Source organism: Channa argus, chromosome 16 (genome assembly GCF_033026475.1).
Source record: "Channa argus isolate prfri chromosome 16, Channa argus male v1.0, whole genome shotgun sequence".
NCBI lineage: Eukaryota > Metazoa > Chordata > Actinopteri > Anabantiformes > Channidae > Channa > Channa argus.
Genome location: NC_090212.1, coordinates 11,357,739 through 11,372,990, shown reverse-complemented (window position 1 = coordinate 11,372,990; position 15,252 = coordinate 11,357,739). Strand labels below are relative to the sequence as shown.

The window sequence follows — 15,252 nt, the reverse complement described above, 5'->3', positions numbered from 1 at the left end:
AGTTACACACAAGTTGTTTTATTATCTGTCAGATCCTGTTTCTTCTGTGGAAATGTGGAAAGTTTTGTTGTCGTGATAGAATTTCCTGTTTCAGCTAAGGAAGTGCCAGGATGCCTCCAGAATTCCATAAGTCAGTCCCAGCCTCCAGCCCCCATGCCAAGGAAGGCCTACCCAGTGAGTCCCTCATTCTTCATCTCTTATCATCCAGCTATTGTAGATTGTGAAATGCTTTTTTATTGATACTATTGCACTGACTGGCTGCTGATTTTCAAAGTCATGGTTTATTCCACTCTTAGTTGGTTGGCCTATTGTGTCAGCGTTTCCAGTCTGTGTTTGTGCAGTAAATTTCCTTCCTGTAGTTTGACTTGGTTCTCAGGCAAAAAGAGATTTTTCTCAGAAACTTATAGGGTATTTAAGACTGGAAAGGGAGGAATTTATAACTTTTTAGCAAAGAAGTGACATTTCCTCTAGTTTGTCAGGCAATGAAGAATATTGGGATTAGAGCAGTTTTCTATCTTTATTTTCTGCCCTTGTCTCATAGCCTGTACTGCACTAATAACATGTTATCACTTGATGAATTTTTGGTTTTAAATGTCTAGATTATCTTCTGCTTGTATGTATAGCCCACCAATTAATGTACATCTCAACATCTCTCCTCGGTCTCTTCTTCACTGAGAAACAAATGGAGTCTTATGTTGAATAGTGACTAATGATGACAGAGGAAGGCTGCTCTAAATGACAAGAAATTACTCTCGAAGTTTTAGCCTGCATAGCCTAAAATGATGGCTTTACCATAAAGTGCTTTACAATCTTAACAGCGTGAAACACAATCTGTCCTTCAATTTGGACAATGACAATCTAAGCTTAAATGAGAATAAAAAAGAAGTAATATTAGAGGGAAGCGTAAATACTTGTCTCAAGGTAATTCACCTTCCTTAGTGACTTTTCCTCCTGTATGTGTCTCAGCTCCTTAATTATTTTTGTTTTGCATCTGCACACACTTGATAAAACCTGTTTGGGCACTTTTCGTCTCAGAAGCAGAGGCCGAAGCGAGTGAAAGCCATATACAACTGTGTAGCCGACAACCCAGACGAGCTGACCTTCTCTGAGGGTGAGGTGATCGTGGTGGATGGAGAGGAGGACCAGGAGTGGTGGGTCAGTATCTCTCAGGCCTTCATAGCCTAATTAATGTGTGTGGACATGTTTTTGCATATGATCTCAGATTAAAAGATAAAGAGCCTCCAGTCCGACTCATCCCGCTCCGGTTCCATTTTTACCATGTGAATGTCAGAAGTCACTCAGTAACCATGGTAGCTAAAAGCAAAGAAGCCATGACCTCATTCTGGCTGACGCTCCCTCACCCCCCTTCTCCTTCTTGTCCTCCTCCTCTTTTTCCGCCTGCTGTTGTTTCCTCTGTGGAGCCCCTTGTGTGAGTGTTGACCAGCTGCAGCTTGTTTCCTTTCGAGCCATCTCTGCCGATATGACCGTATTTAGTCACTCTCTCCTTGTGTACCCCGAGGTCCTCGCCATGCTTTCTATCAGCCCTGCAGTCAGCAGTGTTACTCATTTTCGAGTCAGTAATATTGAGAAGAAAGCATGGTAACAATTAGCCATCACAAACGGGGGCGAGGTCAGCTTTAAGAACTCTCACTGTGGAAGTTAATTTTAACTGAAAATGACTCAAGCTACTAAGTTTTATTTTAAGTTCCTTGATGTAAAAATATTTGATAAGAGCGGTAAAAAAATTACAGGATTTTTGTAACCCAAGGTTTCTCTCCTTTTCCTTAGTTTCTTCAGTCATGTTAGCTTTGTATAAACACTGCTGGAGCAAATACATGTCTTAGCTTTTTATTTTCAGGTATAGAAGACATTTAAAATGATTACAATGGAGATAGGTTCTGTCTTCTTTATCACCAAAGGTAATTTATTGTGAAAAGGTAGTTTTAAATGTAATCCTGAGATGTTTGTTGTGGTGTAGCCTCTTAGTGCCTTAGTTTACTCTACAGTACATGATCCTTTAGGTGGTGTTTGGTAGGAATGGATGTTGACACTGATCTCTCAATTTTATTCTATTGAGTCCAAAAACAAAAATCCCCATTTATTTTGCTTTAATTCTTAAAAATACAATTTTAGATAAATATAAAAGTACTTGTCAGATTTCAATTTAGGAACTTAAATTTCTTATTATTTCACAAATAAAATGTCATTTTCATTGCATTTTCGACTAACCTTTGGTGTAGATTGCAATAAGTTAATATTTATACGTGACGCATGCTAAACTGTACAATTTCTATCAAGTCTACAGTCTACATATAATCATTTGTGCAAATGTGCAGCCACTTACCAAAAGGCACAGATGTAAACATTGATCTTGGGATTTTTAGACTGAATATTGGATCATATGTTGTTGTTTTTTTAGCGTCATTTGTGGTAACGTGTTTAGTGTTGTTTTAGTATTGGGTAAGCACTTTAGATAGCTAGTTAAAATTAGTCATATACATTGTTTTGTTTAAATTATGGTCCCTAAAAGAATTTAGAGACCCTGTCAAATATCGCTAGCTATTCTTTCTTTCAGGCACTGACCTCACCACTGTCTTGTTCCTTTACAGTTGGGTCACATCGAAGGCGATCCACTGAGAAGAGGAGCCTTCCCAGTAACATTTGTGCACTTCATTGCAGACTGAAAGTTTCACTTTGGGTCTCAGGAAGTTGTCCCAGGGATGCAGCTTCCAACCTTCACCTGTTGGTGTCTAGCCAGCAAAAACATCCACCATCTTCCCCTTGGTTGTCATCATCATCATCATCATCATCATCATCATCATCATCATCATCATCATCATCATCCTTCTTCTCCTCACTGGCTTCACAAGCTCGTTGAAGTGTCATAGCTGTATCATCACCTTGGTTGCAACTTTGTGTGGGTGTCGTGGCAACCGCAGTCTGAGAGTCACTGTGGACTTGTGGGATTGTATGTGGTTTTAATGTTTGCTCTTAATGTTTCTGACAAAGACTCAAAAGATTTAAAACACGATGATTGTAGTGAATGACCTCTTGCAATAAATGCACTTTCCTTGTCTTTATCTTTGTTACAGCCTAAGATGACGTGTGATATAATGAAGGTTGTATGTAAAGTATTCATCTGTTTTCTGTTTCGCTGCATTGTACACTCAGTCCTTAGTCATTGCACTGAAAGGCTACAGCAATGTATTTTATCTTACAACTGTATAAGTGAACGTAGACAACATGCTTACATCCATTGCTTCCTCATTTGTGCATGAGCAATTTTAAAAAGCCCACCTGCTGCTGCAAAGTTTCAACTCTGTAAGTAGTCCTCCTTGGTGGAGGTTTTCCTTATGGTGCTATGAAAACCCTGGAATATGCTAGAAGCTGCACCCCAGGGAGTTTTCCCTGTCCCTGTTTGAAAGACAAAATGGTATTGACATGGGGATGCTGCATATAAAAATAGCCTTCAACTCACCGCACGTAGTGTGTGTAGACTAATAAGAGCTGCAACTTCTCTTCACATCATGCATCTCCTGAAAGTGCATTTCACCATTCACAACTGCTTATACTATTTTGGGATAATATTCAAAACAACACATCAGTTGTCCCCCCCCCCCCTACTGTTTAATGTAAAATCGTGACACTGAGTGGAGCCGCACCAGCCAGTAATTACCTTTATGGCGAGTCTGACACCTAAAGCTGTCTTCGCCTGTCATCTGCCTTATTAGAAGTGTAGGAAGTGTGTGTGTACACAGAGTAAGGAGAGAATGAAAGAGTATTGAAGTGAGAGGAAAAGATGGGGAGAAATGAGGGAATGTGATTAAAAGTGGTATAGCTATGACTTCTGTGGCTTTCTCATCTTCTCATCTTTTGGTGCACTCACACTCTAATAGGCGGATTTGTTACTGTTCATAAAAGAGCTAAATTAAGTCTTTGTCTAACATTCTTTATGACTAGACCTAGAGGAGTCTCCTTCTTCCTACATCTTAAGCTTCCCTTATCTTTAGATCTCTAGGGTCGCATTATGTAGAAAGATGAGGTAGTCTGTAGCTTTGTAAAATAAATATAAAACATGCAATGTAGTTAACCTATTTTTTGGTTGCAGAGCAACCTTGTGTTTGTTCATAATGTTGATATTTAGGCATTTAACCAGAACTAGAGCCTTCCATGAATTTGTTAATGACAAGAAGATAAGCATGTGAACTATAGCTGATACTTCATTATGTTTAATATTAACTCACTGGAAACAGGAAGATTTAATCTATCTATTCATGTAAATAGTTTTGTTTGTTCATATTTAAATGTAAAAAAGAGCAGAGAGATGGCAGTAAATGTCTTAATGCACTGTGGTTATGAGCAGATAGAACCTCAGCTGGATGTGTGTGTGTTTGTGTGTGTGCTAAAAACAAATTACTCATACACACAAATGGGAAAATAAACTGTATTCATTTTCATTCACTGTCTGTGGATCAATGCATTGACTCTTGACTCCACTGTTCAAGTACATGGAAAAATGAAACTGGAATAATAAAATCTGACGTAACACTAAGGTTTGGTCTGGTCGGTCGGCTTTGGTATTTGGTACAGAGTTTATGATTAATTTATGCAATCAGCAATTTCTGCTTTTGCCAATTTACGGCTGGCAGCACAATGTTTTTTTTTTCTGGTAATATTTCAGTCGAAGGTCCTTTGTGGACAAACTAGGGTTACAGCTGCATGCTAACAAATCTAAAAATAATGTAGCAAGAGCTCCATCTAATGGGGAATTATTCAGCATATTTGTGTCCAAAGTTTCAGAAATCACTCCACTTCAAAAACACACTATTCTTGTTGGAGAGCAGTTCATAATTAAGACAAATTTAAAAGACATGCTTAGAAATAAAAACAACACTAAAAAGAAGACAGTTTAATCAGTAAAATATTATTATCCAAAAAAAACATCTACTCCTTCATGTAACCGATTAGACTATTTTATTATTTTTATTATATTATTATTTCTATGATTTATTATTGATGCACATTTTCAACTAGTATTGACTGGACCAATGTGAAAAAGAGGGCCAGGAAAGGGCATGGGTTTCTTATGTGTAAACTTGTTTTACCAAGAAAATTCTTTCTAATGCTAATTAAAGAGTTAATCCGCACATAAAAACATGGACATAAAAATCATATTAAAAGTTCAGTACCAAGAAATATGCATAATAAATGTAAAAGTCATTACAAATTGGTGAATCCACAAATTAAGACTAAGAATCCTCTCACAGTTGACACAATAACGGCACAATTAGGGCCGCTTAGTAATGTACCTTTCAGTGAAATAGTAACTGCTACTGTATCAATGCAGTTATTAAAAAATACACAAAAGATCTCTAAATCTCAAAAGGGATCTGGGTGGTTTTCACACAAAGAGAACCAAACTGTGCGCACGGTATCAAATATGTTCACCACATACATCCTCCACTTAATGTTCCTCATGAACTACCATATTCTAACACAGCTGCATGGGGATGTGTAACACCATTATGTAACACTTTGCATCAAACATTAATTACACTGTTACAAAGGTGTCTTTAATATTACCATTTCCCCTCTTACTACATATCCTTGCTCTTTTATTTTAAAAGGTCAAAGGTAGAAGTGACTTTCAGGAAATGATTTAGACAAATTCACAGTAGTTCTGTCTCAAACGGAGGATGGTGACAGAGGGTGACAGTACCTAACGAATAAGTTGGAAAAATAGCTGCAATCAAAGCACCTGTGTTGGTTACTGTTAGTTTTGCAGTTGTTTCACTTCTCTTCTAGACAGATCTCAGCTCCAACTCATGTCTCCAGCCTCAGGACTTGTCTGACGTCAAAGCACAGTCAAAAGAAGCTGACAGCACCTTGCAAATGGACTGAGCATGCTCCTGTTCAGACAGATGACAGATAACACACCGGGAAAGGAACCAAAACAGCATTCAGTGATATGGCACACAACTATATAAAAGTTTTATTTATTCATTTATCTATTAATTTATTTATACTGCCCGGAAATAAACCAACATTTATTTTATAATTCACTACACTACACTCACTGAGCTGCTGCATTGGTACACCCAGATGCTGCACTCTTCTTGTTTTGCATCAGTGGTTTTGAGGGCCAGGAGGTTCTTCCCTGCTCCAAGACCATCATCATAACACAGCATACGCACTATCAGGTAGAGAGGGTGGCGATGCAGCACATCCTGCTCAATGTAAAAAGATACAATAAAAAGATACAATATAACACACACACACACACACACACACACACACATATATATATATATATATATATATATATATATATATATATATATATATATATATATATATATAAAATATATATAAAATATAATTTTCATTTATATGTGGTCAAGAAAGATAATCATACCCATCCTGCAGTTTTGATAAATACTGCACAATTTAATCAATGGCAATTCAATCTCAAGTATATATCACTACAATATATATCACTTGTCTGTTGCTTTGCTACTCACACACTGGTCTAGTGAGGCCACTTTGATGCCATACTTGGAAACTCCTAGGATCATTTCCTCGTCTCCTGGCACAAAGGGCAGTTTTCCATCTTGCTGTGAGAAGCAGCAGAGTAATTGTCTGTCTTCTTTATTGTATTACACATAATAATAGTGTTATATTGACTTTAGTAATTGATCTCTGGCTTCTTACTTGAGCAGCATCAATATAGCTGATGAGGTCCAGAGGCTCCTGGAGAGTCTTGCTCATATTAAACTGTAGCTTCTCAATGGCTCCCACATATTTCACCCGGAACTCAGCACATGTGTCAGATGTGCTGTTACCTACAGAACATCATATGTCACCAGAGGGAAAAAAAGGGAGGAATGAAAGATGAAGAGGTTGTTGACTTTGATAAGTTAGTTGACAGACCTGAGCTCTTGGTGGAATCCGTATCAAGGCTGGCGACAGTACTTGACCTAGAGAGCCCTCCTAAACTGGAGTCTACTGACTACAGAGACACAGAAACACAACAATACTTGGATGAGTTAAAAAATGAGACGGCGGCCTTGTTCCACTGTAAGTTTGTGTGTATTACCTTGCTTTTGGTGCTGATCTCACTACTTTGTGAACTGCTGCTGCTGTGGCGCTTTTTGACTTTGCGGAACATCCTTCACCATGACGACCACATCCAGGCCCCCCCCCTCACCTAAATCATCACAGACCACAGTGTTCAACACACAGACAACACTGCCTTCTCAGGTCTCAATAAAGATGATGAATAATTGACTATGGGATGTAGCCTAGTCTACATTTTCAATAATGGCCAAAGGAAAGTGGAGACTTTTAGCTACACAATAGTTACGCATTGCATGATTAAGTTGTTTCTATGATAGCATCACAATAGTAATACCTTATTTATATAAGAATTATTATTGGGATAAAGCTTTCTTTTGCAAGAGACATGGGACAGGTTAGCCACACAATTATGTAAATAAAGTCATGTTGCAACTTTGCCATAATTTCATATTGTATGATATGATTTTAAATTAAGACTTATAAAATGAATTATAAAGCCTTTTATGGTCAAGCTGTGCTACGGACTACAGAATAAAACTGCACCTGCACATTATAACAATGATATTCTTATTACATTGCAATAAAAACTATATTTATGGGCCTAATTCTTGTAAGTAGATGTTATAACGTTGTCTTCGTTTGAGAAAAAACAATAATTTAAACTAAGACTCTCCGAATTATTCCGCAGGTCTTCGCGGAGGAAGACGAGGTTGTTCAGAGCCCCACAACAAATATGAAACATCAGGCAACAGGTATTACTGTAACTCAAAATGTGTGTGGTTAGCTAGTAATGTAAATAATATAATGACAATAATAACCCACAATAAAAAGCGTAGTTAGCTCAAATAAACAACAGCGCTTTTTATTTGATAGGGCCCATCCTAAAAGAAAAGTAAACAGAAACACTAGTTAGACACACTACTTAAAAACCGGGAACTTTCACAGGAGTTTGGTAGAACGTTAATCGGCAATGTTAACGACCTAAGCTAACGTATAGACAGCTCACCTGTTGTACCGTCAGTAAGACTCGTATCGTGGCGCTGAGAGTGAATTCTCCTAAAAGACGCTTTCTGTTTACAGACAGTTTGACTCTGTGGCTTCCCTTTGACTTTCACAGCCTCCACCCAACACCACTTAAAGGGAACGCACAAAAGTAAAACGGTTCTTGCAAAGTTCAATAAGCACAGAATAATGTGGACACTATGCATTGGTAAGTGTGTGCACAGCCTAGTGTTAGATACATAATTTGAAGTATTTATATATACATCTGATGGGTATGTCCTTTTAACACTATTTCGTTTTATTTCTGTGAAGTTGTTGCTATTAAAAAAATGACCCACGTGTGACTCGGAACGTTTGCCAGCGCTTTTGCTTCTCCCCGGATGTATTTTTTGGCACATCACCGGAACTGTGGCGTTTAAGCGGCCGCCTATCTCATTCATTCACTAAACACTACATTATAACCGAATTTATTTTGTTGTATCTTTAGCTTTACCTGCAAAGTTGAGCAAATATGGCGACCAAACGCAAAGCAGAGGTAATTGTCCCCGCTGAGGAAAGTGACCAGCTCCTTATTCGACCGCTGTGAGTCAATTTATATATTTTAGCAATATAAATCCATATTGTGAGAAATACAAAAATTAAAGTTATGTTAGCTTAATGTCATCTTGTCATGATCAGGGGTGCTGGTCAGGAGGTCGGAAGGTCGTGCATCATCTTGGAGTTTAAAGGGAGGAAAATTATGGTAAATATGGTCAAATTTGCAATACCAATGCAAAGCTAATAGTGTATAACTAGTATTAATAATAAATGGAACAAATACTTCGTAGCTCGACTGTGGCATCCACCCTGGCTTGGAAGGAATGGATGCGCTCCCCTACATAGATTTGATTGACCCAGCAGAGATTGACCTACTGCTGATCAGCCAGTGAGTCTTTACTCTTCTCTTCAATGTGCTCTCCATGAGTATTAGAAATATGTCATTTAATGTTGTGTCCTCTTTTCAGTTTTCACCTGGATCACTGTGGAGCCCTGCCGTGGTTCCTCCAGAAGACCAGCTTCAAAGGGAGGACCTTTATGACTCACGCCACTAAGGCCATCTACCGTTGGCTGTTGTCAGACTATGTTAAAGTCAGGTAGGAACAGAAACACTCAACTAAGTAAATACTTAAGTTGTAATGTAAATTACGGTCATGTTGTTTGTTATGTATTGCAGCAACATCTCTGCAGATGATATGCTGTACTCTGAGACTGACTTGGAAGAGAGCATGGAAAAGATTGAAACCATCAATTTCCATGAGGTCAAGGAAGTGGCTGGAATCAAGTTCTGGTGTTACCATGCTGGGCATGTGCTTGGCGCCGCCATGTTTATGATTGAAATAGCTGGTGTCAAGGTAATGAATTTCATTTGTATGAAGTTTAGTAACATTTTCAGTTCCAGAGAATTCTGTTGCTGCATAAAAACTATGTTTGCTAAACAAATCACTTTAACTACTTTTCACTCTAAAGCTGCTGTACACAGGAGACTTCTCTCGACAAGAAGACAGGCATCTGATGGCCGCCGAGATCCCTAGTGTCAAACCTGACATCCTCATCATTGTATGACCCCACATTTAGATGACTGACTCTTATTAAGTTAGTTATCTGTAATGAATCTTCTAAATTCTGCTAATTTTCTTTATGTAGGAGTCAACCTACGGCACGCATATCCATGAAAAGAGGGAGGAGCGAGAAGCTCGCTTCTGTAACACAGTGCATGACATTGTTAACAGAGAAGGCCGCTGTTTAATTCCTGTATTTGCCCTGGGACGGGCCCAGGAATTGCTGCTCATACTGGGTAAGAAATCACTTGTGAATGCCTTTATTTAGACTTGCTTGTAAATTGCGAGTTGTTAGCCTCTGCAATGTGATTTTTGATCCCTTATAGTGAGACCATGCTTATTATATGAATCCAGTTACACTCCTTTAAAGTAGAATTTAAACTTTTGTATCATTTAGAGCACTTGTGTCATCTTTCACTTTAGATGAATATTGGCAGAACCACCCAGAGCTCCATGACATCCCCATATATTATGCTTCATCACTGGCTAAGAAGTGCATGGCTGTGTACCAGACCTATGTCAATGCAATGAACGACAAAATCCGCAAAGCCATCAACATCAACAACCCTTTTGTTTTCAAGCATATCAGCAATCTCAAGGTAAATGGTGTGACTGATACTATTTGTATCCTTAGCCTTAACAACTACTTATCATCAGAAATAGCTGAATATCTATAACTTTGGTGTTAATTCTTTGCAGAGCATGGATCACTTTGATGACATTGGTCCCAGTGTGGTGATGGCATCTCCAGGTATGATGCAGAGCGGATTATCCAGAGAGCTTTTTGAGAGCTGGTGCACTGATAAGAGGAACGGCGTCATCATTGCTGGATACTGTGTGGAGGGCACGCTGGCCAAGGTCAATAGATGAATATACTACATTCATGAGTTTCTTAAAAGTGTTATTTTGCGTTAATATTAATAACCATCCAGTTTGTTGCAAAGCGCAGTTACACGTCATCTACAATTAATTTGTGCGTGTCTACTGAAACCGCTAATGTGTAACTACATTCACTTACTATATTGTATTTTGATTTTTTTTTCTGTGCTCTGCAGCACATCATGTCTGAGCCCGAGGAGATAACCACAATGTCAGGACAGAAGCTGCAGCTGAAGATGTCTGTGGACTACATTTCCTTTTCTGCCCACACAGACTATCAGCAGACCAGCGAGTTTATAAGGGCACTCAAACCACCGCATGTGGTAAGATTAAAAAATAATGATGAAATTATTTAGTTATATTGTGTAAAAATCTCAGTTCACTGTTTATATCTTTTTCAGCTGCATATATAAATGATTTAAGCATTCTTAACTATGAATAGGTCTGCCTGTTAATTCCCAGATCCTGGTCCATGGGGAGCAGAATGAGATGGCTCGTTTGAAGGCTGCACTTATCAGGGAGTATGAGGATAATGAGCAGGTTCACATTGAAGTCCACAATCCTCGCAACACAGAAGCTGTCACCCTCAACTTTAGAGGAGAGAAACTGGCCAAGGTCAATAAACTTGTCTGTCTTTGCCTTGTTATTTCTATACATAAAAAACCCTTAAATGATAATGCCACCTATTTCCTCTGCCTGATTGTGCTGATAACATGTTTGTTAACCACTAACCACACTGTCACAAAAAAACTTTCCTCCTGTCAGGTGATGGGTTCTCTGGCTGATAAAAAGTGTGTTCAGGGTCAAAGGGTGTCAGGCATACTGGTGAAGAAGAACTTCAACTACCACATCCTCAATCCCTCTGACTTGTCTAGTAAGTCACCTTTCAGTGTCCCAAACTGTCCCCCCCGCATAGCAAAGGACCCCATGCCACCTAATATGTCTGTTTTTCAGCATACACAGAGCTGGCCATGAGCACAGTTAAACAGAAACAGGCCATCCCCTTCACTGGACCTTATTCACTGCTTGTCTGCCACCTGAGGAACCTCACCGGTGAGAGTGCCATCGCCAGTTCACTTTACTGTAATTTTAAAAAAGTGTTTTTTCATTTGATTTGAGTTTACATCAATCATAATTATTTGTGTCTTTTCTCTGTGTCAGGTGATGTGGAAGAGCTGGATGGAACTGAGAAGAACACATTGAAGATCTTTAAGAATATCACACTGATTCATGAGGTTGGCATGGTGCTGCTGGAGGTGAGCAGTCAAGTCATGTATTTATCCCGTGACTGACATAAAACATTTATGAGCTTTATGAACATTTATTAGCTTTTACTGTCTCTTTATGTTTCTCCTGTAGCTCCACAGTGTCTAGGAAAAGCATTTTGTTTGCAGGAATTCATATTCAGACCAACATAGATCTCCTCATTTTTACTACTTGCTGGCTCCCCCAGGCCACAGCTGCTTTATACCAAAAGTGAAATTGCAAATTAAATACATTATGGAACCTCTGCTCTGTGCAAACACTGCTGTTAGCTTATACATCCTTTCTCCTGTTTCAGTGGATTGCTAATCCTCTGAATGACATGTATGCTGATGCTGTCACCACAGTGGTGCTGGAAGTCCAGTCCAACCCAAAGGCTCAGAAAGGTCAGTTTGGCCAACTCCACACATCTATCCACATTTGGAGTTTTGATGTTGTCTTTAAATGCAGGATTTAAGTGAGCTAATTCAGAAATTACCTCCTTGTGTCATTAACAGTCATGGAGACCCAGAGCACCATAATGGACATGGATGTGTTTCAGACTCGACTGGAAGTCATGCTGCAGTGAGTGCAATAGTATATATTGTCTATACCATGATATTCTTGGGTGTTTGAGTAAAACATTAAATGTACCAGAATTATTTTCCTTTAATGAACAGATCCTTCTTGAATACAGAGTTATAGCCTTTATTTCTCCTCTTTCTGTCTTTAGGGACATGTTTGGAGAGGAATGTGTGGATTTCAGGGATGGTAAAAACATCTCTGTGACAGTAGACAGTAAGACGGTTCACATTTGCTGTGAAACGAGGGTGAGGGGCGTTCATGGCTGCAATAAGAAACAGAACAGTGTATTTGATGCTGTATTGCTTTTTGCTCTTGCTCATGGACTTTTTCTCCCCGCATCAGTCTGTGTACTATGAGGATGAATGCACAGATGACGACTCCCTGAGAGAGATGGTGGAGCTGGCAGTGCAACGGCTCTATGATGCCCTCAATCCTGTGATCTGAGGATGGAGATGGGACTGCAGGTCTGGTCACAAGTACAAAAACACAAATTCTGTTTCAAAGTTAGTAAGTAGCTTGTATGTGTGCTAACAACTTCATGAAGTGCACAGCAAATCAGGGACTTATGTAACAAAACGAGTAGTCAGGCATATTTCTAGACTACCAGAATAGTGTTTCAGTTTTGTCCCATATAAATGTGACAAATCAGCACAATGCAGCTGATTAATCTATGTTTAATCTGTATTTGCTCTTTACCAACTCATTGAAGTTCATGACCTGTGACTGTAGAAACACCATTCAAGAGAATCAAAGAATAAGCTATGTAGATTAAATATCTTTTAGTGTAATGCAAGGACTTTTATTACATATTTAATAAGTTAACAGTATTTGTGTGTAGATGCATTCGGTTTGGTTTACCTTAAATTACTAATGTGCACTGAAACACTTGTTTACTTTTGTTTACTGTGATGTGAACTGTGAATTTCTAAAAACACTAAACAGTGTTAATTGTATAATATTTAAAACACATAAAATGTGTGTACGTTTCAGTTTACTCTGGTCAGTTCTTAGCTTTTAAATTAGTTCTGCAGTTAGTTTCATGTTTTACATCAGTGTTGATTATTAAAGATGGTGATACATATCAACAAAACTGACAAAGTCATGTGCAGCATTTATTTCATTTTGCTCTTACGGGCACTGATTATAAATAATTTATTTGTTTGATATCTGGACATAATTACTTTTCAAGGCACATCCTTTAACCATCTGAACAGAAACTTATAGTTCATATACTGTAATTCCCATTTAACTTGCTTCACCATTAAAGCCAAAAGAAATATCTGGTATACAGAAAACTATAAAAGCCAGGTAGCTTGTTACCTGGCTTTTATAGTTTTCTGTACAGCATTTATTTATTTATTCTGTACAGCATTTATTAATAATTTGATTTATAAAACCCCCAAATTAATAACTGCCCTTCCAGTTTATTTTCTGGAGCTTAACTAACTGTTAAAACTCTGTGCACATACCCATTTAGTCTCAGTTGAAGAGCTTGCAAGGACATCTACACAAAACTGCACTTTTCCAGTGTCACCTTTATCAAAAAGATGACATTCTCACGCAACCCTCTTGCTCCTCAGAGTGTATGAAGTTCACCCACGTTTTAAGCTGATTATTATACCTAGGCCCATCGCCAGCAGCACCCCGACTGCCATCTCCAGCATCCTGCCCAGCCGCTTCTGGCTCATCGTCTCCCGTTTTCTCCTCAGCATTTCCTCTTTGCGGATTCGAATGTCCCTCTGTCTCTGCAGCTGCTCGTTGTAGTGGGTCTTGTAAAACGTGTCGAAGTTAAAGATGCTTCCTCGGATTTCATCGCCCACCACAGACCGTCTGCTCTCCGGTTGCGGTTTAGCGGTGCTTCCGGTGTCTTTGGTAAAGGGTCTGGCTGCGGTGGTGAGGTCTACCTGACTCAACAGTCCTCGGTCATATTTCTTTCTCAGTGCCTTGTTTCCCAGCACCATGTAGGCCTCGCTAATGTCAGAGAAGCGGGTGGTGGCCTCCTCGCTGCCGGCGTTTCTGTCTGGGTGGTAGATGAAGGACTGTTTGTAGTAGGCGGTTTTAATCTGGACTTGGGTGGCAGTAGGCGACACCTCCAGGATTTCATAATAGCCCGTTTTAGTTTTGTATAGGGGCTCAGATCTGCTTCCGTTGCCGCTTATGGTCCTGATAAACACGCATTTTCCACTGACGTTAACGTTGCAAAAACTGTGACCATGAGACGATATTGAGGCGCAAAAACTCTTGCGAAATACATTTCTTGTTGTAATTTGGAACAGGGTCCGGTTAGAAAGTGAATATCCTACAATTCCCAAATTACTGTATGGGTTATTGACATTGTACTTATCCAAAACATCGTTAACAGTAGTACATGGCGGAGTGAGCCGTGTGAAAATGCCTTGAGAATCTACACCGGTCACGGTGTCCGCACAATCGTCAGCTCCTAACAGGCCGCCATGTTGAATATCATCGAAAGGAAAACCGACTAAAAACGAAGAAGGCTCTACTGCACATTTACTTAGCTTATTTGGACTTTCCATGAGGTTTCGGCGACATATTAAGTGTGCAAAATTGTAGGCTCTACTCCAAAAGCGCGACCTGACCTCCGCCATGTTTACGTAAAGCAGAAGAAGGAACGTGATTTCGCCCGGCTGATGGAGGCTTCTTTACTGCAGCGCCCCCCAGCGGCGAAGAACAAGAAGGCAACTCAAAAGCTAGATGGGGAAAAAATACAGATTTATGCTAAGTAAATCATGTAAGAGTATCATGGTTATGAAATTATCAAAACCACCTAGATTTCATTGTGCATATGTGGCTATTGTAGGTAATTGTTTTATGTTATATATTTTGTTGAACAGAGTGAAAATGGATT

General features: G+C 39.1%; 4 protein-coding genes across 10 annotated transcripts in view; 2 read left to right on the top strand and 2 right to left on the bottom strand.

Annotated features, from left to right (window-relative positions):
• asap2a (ArfGAP with SH3 domain, ankyrin repeat and PH domain 2a) overlaps nt 1–3,080 on the top strand; it is a 52,793-nt gene extending 49,713 nt beyond the window's left edge. For 3 of the 4 annotated variants that reach the window (XM_067479775.1, XM_067479773.1, XM_067479776.1), the window contains 3 exons: nt 95–174; nt 1,036–1,155; nt 2,610–3,080. In XM_067479775.1, the coding sequence (XP_067335876.1) occupies nt 95–174; nt 1,036–1,155; nt 2,610–2,684 (275 nt within the window). In that variant the 3' untranslated portion in view covers nt 2,685–3,080. The remainder of the gene's footprint in view (nt 1–94; nt 175–1,035; nt 1,156–2,609) is intronic. The other variant, XM_067479774.1, reaches the window with a different exon arrangement.
• Nucleotides 3,081–4,430: 1,350 nt separating this feature from the next.
• On the bottom strand, nt 4,431–8,234 carry itgb1bp1 (integrin beta 1 binding protein 1). 3 transcript variants are annotated; one of them, XM_067479786.1, is made up of 8 exons: nt 8,084–8,203; nt 7,900–7,958; nt 7,097–7,207; nt 6,931–7,009; nt 6,712–6,842; nt 6,522–6,614; nt 6,078–6,227; nt 4,431–5,909 (listed from the first exon to the last, which is right to left on the bottom strand). In XM_067479786.1, exons 3-8 carry the CDS (start codon nt 7,166–7,168, stop codon nt 5,838–5,840), a joined length of 597 nt encoding a protein of 198 aa, XP_067335887.1. In that variant the 5' UTR covers nt 7,169–7,207; nt 7,900–7,958; nt 8,084–8,203; the 3' UTR covers nt 4,431–5,837. The 3 variants fall into 3 exon arrangements, with proteins under 3 accessions (XP_067335887.1, XP_067335885.1, XP_067335886.1); XM_067479784.1 differs by lacking the exon at nt 7,900–7,958 and having other exon boundaries at nt 8,084–8,234; XM_067479785.1 differs by lacking the exon at nt 7,900–7,958 and having other exon boundaries at nt 7,097–7,202; nt 8,080–8,209.
• Nucleotides 8,235–8,460: 226 nt separating this feature from the next.
• LOC137101387 (cleavage and polyadenylation specificity factor subunit 3) lies at nt 8,461–12,866 on the top strand. Of its 2 annotated transcripts, XM_067479779.1 has the most exons (18): nt 8,462–8,661; nt 8,758–8,821; nt 8,907–9,004; nt 9,084–9,212; nt 9,293–9,470; nt 9,586–9,675; nt 9,763–9,913; nt 10,101–10,276; nt 10,377–10,535; nt 10,733–10,879; nt 11,019–11,171; nt 11,322–11,430; nt 11,511–11,609; nt 11,718–11,812; nt 12,118–12,205; nt 12,317–12,383; nt 12,532–12,628; nt 12,726–12,866. In XM_067479779.1, the coding sequence occupies exons 1-18, from the start codon at nt 8,591–8,593 to the stop codon at nt 12,825–12,827; spliced, it is 2,073 nt and encodes a 690-aa protein (XP_067335880.1). In that variant the 5' UTR covers nt 8,462–8,590; the 3' UTR covers nt 12,828–12,866. The 2 variants fall into 2 exon arrangements, with proteins under 2 accessions (XP_067335879.1, XP_067335880.1); XM_067479778.1 differs by having other exon boundaries at nt 8,461–8,661; nt 12,532–12,739.
• On the bottom strand, nt 12,450–14,994 carry LOC137101388 (uncharacterized). The gene is made up of 2 exons (XM_067479780.1): nt 14,005–14,994; nt 12,450–12,849 (listed from the first exon to the last, which is right to left on the bottom strand). The coding sequence occupies exons 1-2, from the start codon at nt 14,990–14,992 to the stop codon at nt 12,800–12,802; spliced, it is 1,038 nt and encodes a 345-aa protein (XP_067335881.1). The 5' UTR covers nt 14,993–14,994; the 3' UTR covers nt 12,450–12,799.
• Nucleotides 14,995–15,252: the final 258 nt, after the last annotated feature.

Excerpts from the sequence above, each read along its gene's own strand:
- itgb1bp1 (XM_067479784.1), bottom strand. The coding sequence starts at position 7,168 with ATGTTCCGCAAAGTCAAAAAGCGCCACAGCAGCAGCAGTTCACAAAGT. Across the intron at positions 6,228-6,521 it reads TGGCCTCACTAGACCAGTGT|GATGTGCTGCATCGCCACCC; the intron begins GTGAGTAGCAAA and ends TACATTGAGCAG. Across the intron at positions 5,910-6,077 it reads TGTACCAATGCAGCAGCTCA|GAGCATGCTCAGTCCATTTG; the intron begins GTGAGTGTAGTG and ends CTGTCTGAACAG.
- LOC137101387 (XM_067479778.1), top strand. The coding sequence starts at position 8,591 with ATGGCGACCAAACGCAAAGCAGAGGTAATTGTCCCCGCTGAGGAAAGT. Across the intron at positions 11,431-11,510 it reads CAATCCCTCTGACTTGTCTA|CATACACAGAGCTGGCCATG; the intron begins GTAAGTCACCTT and ends TCTGTTTTTCAG. Across the intron at positions 12,206-12,316 it reads CAACCCAAAGGCTCAGAAAG|TCATGGAGACCCAGAGCACC; the intron begins GTCAGTTTGGCC and ends TGTCATTAACAG.
- LOC137101388 (XM_067479780.1), bottom strand. The coding sequence starts at position 14,992 with ATGGCGGAGGTCAGGTCGCGCTTTTGGAGTAGAGCCTACAATTTTGCA. Across the intron at positions 12,850-14,004 it reads GCTGCTGGCGATGGGCCTAG|ACCTGCAGTCCCATCTCCAT; the intron begins GTATAATAATCA and ends ACTTGTGACCAG.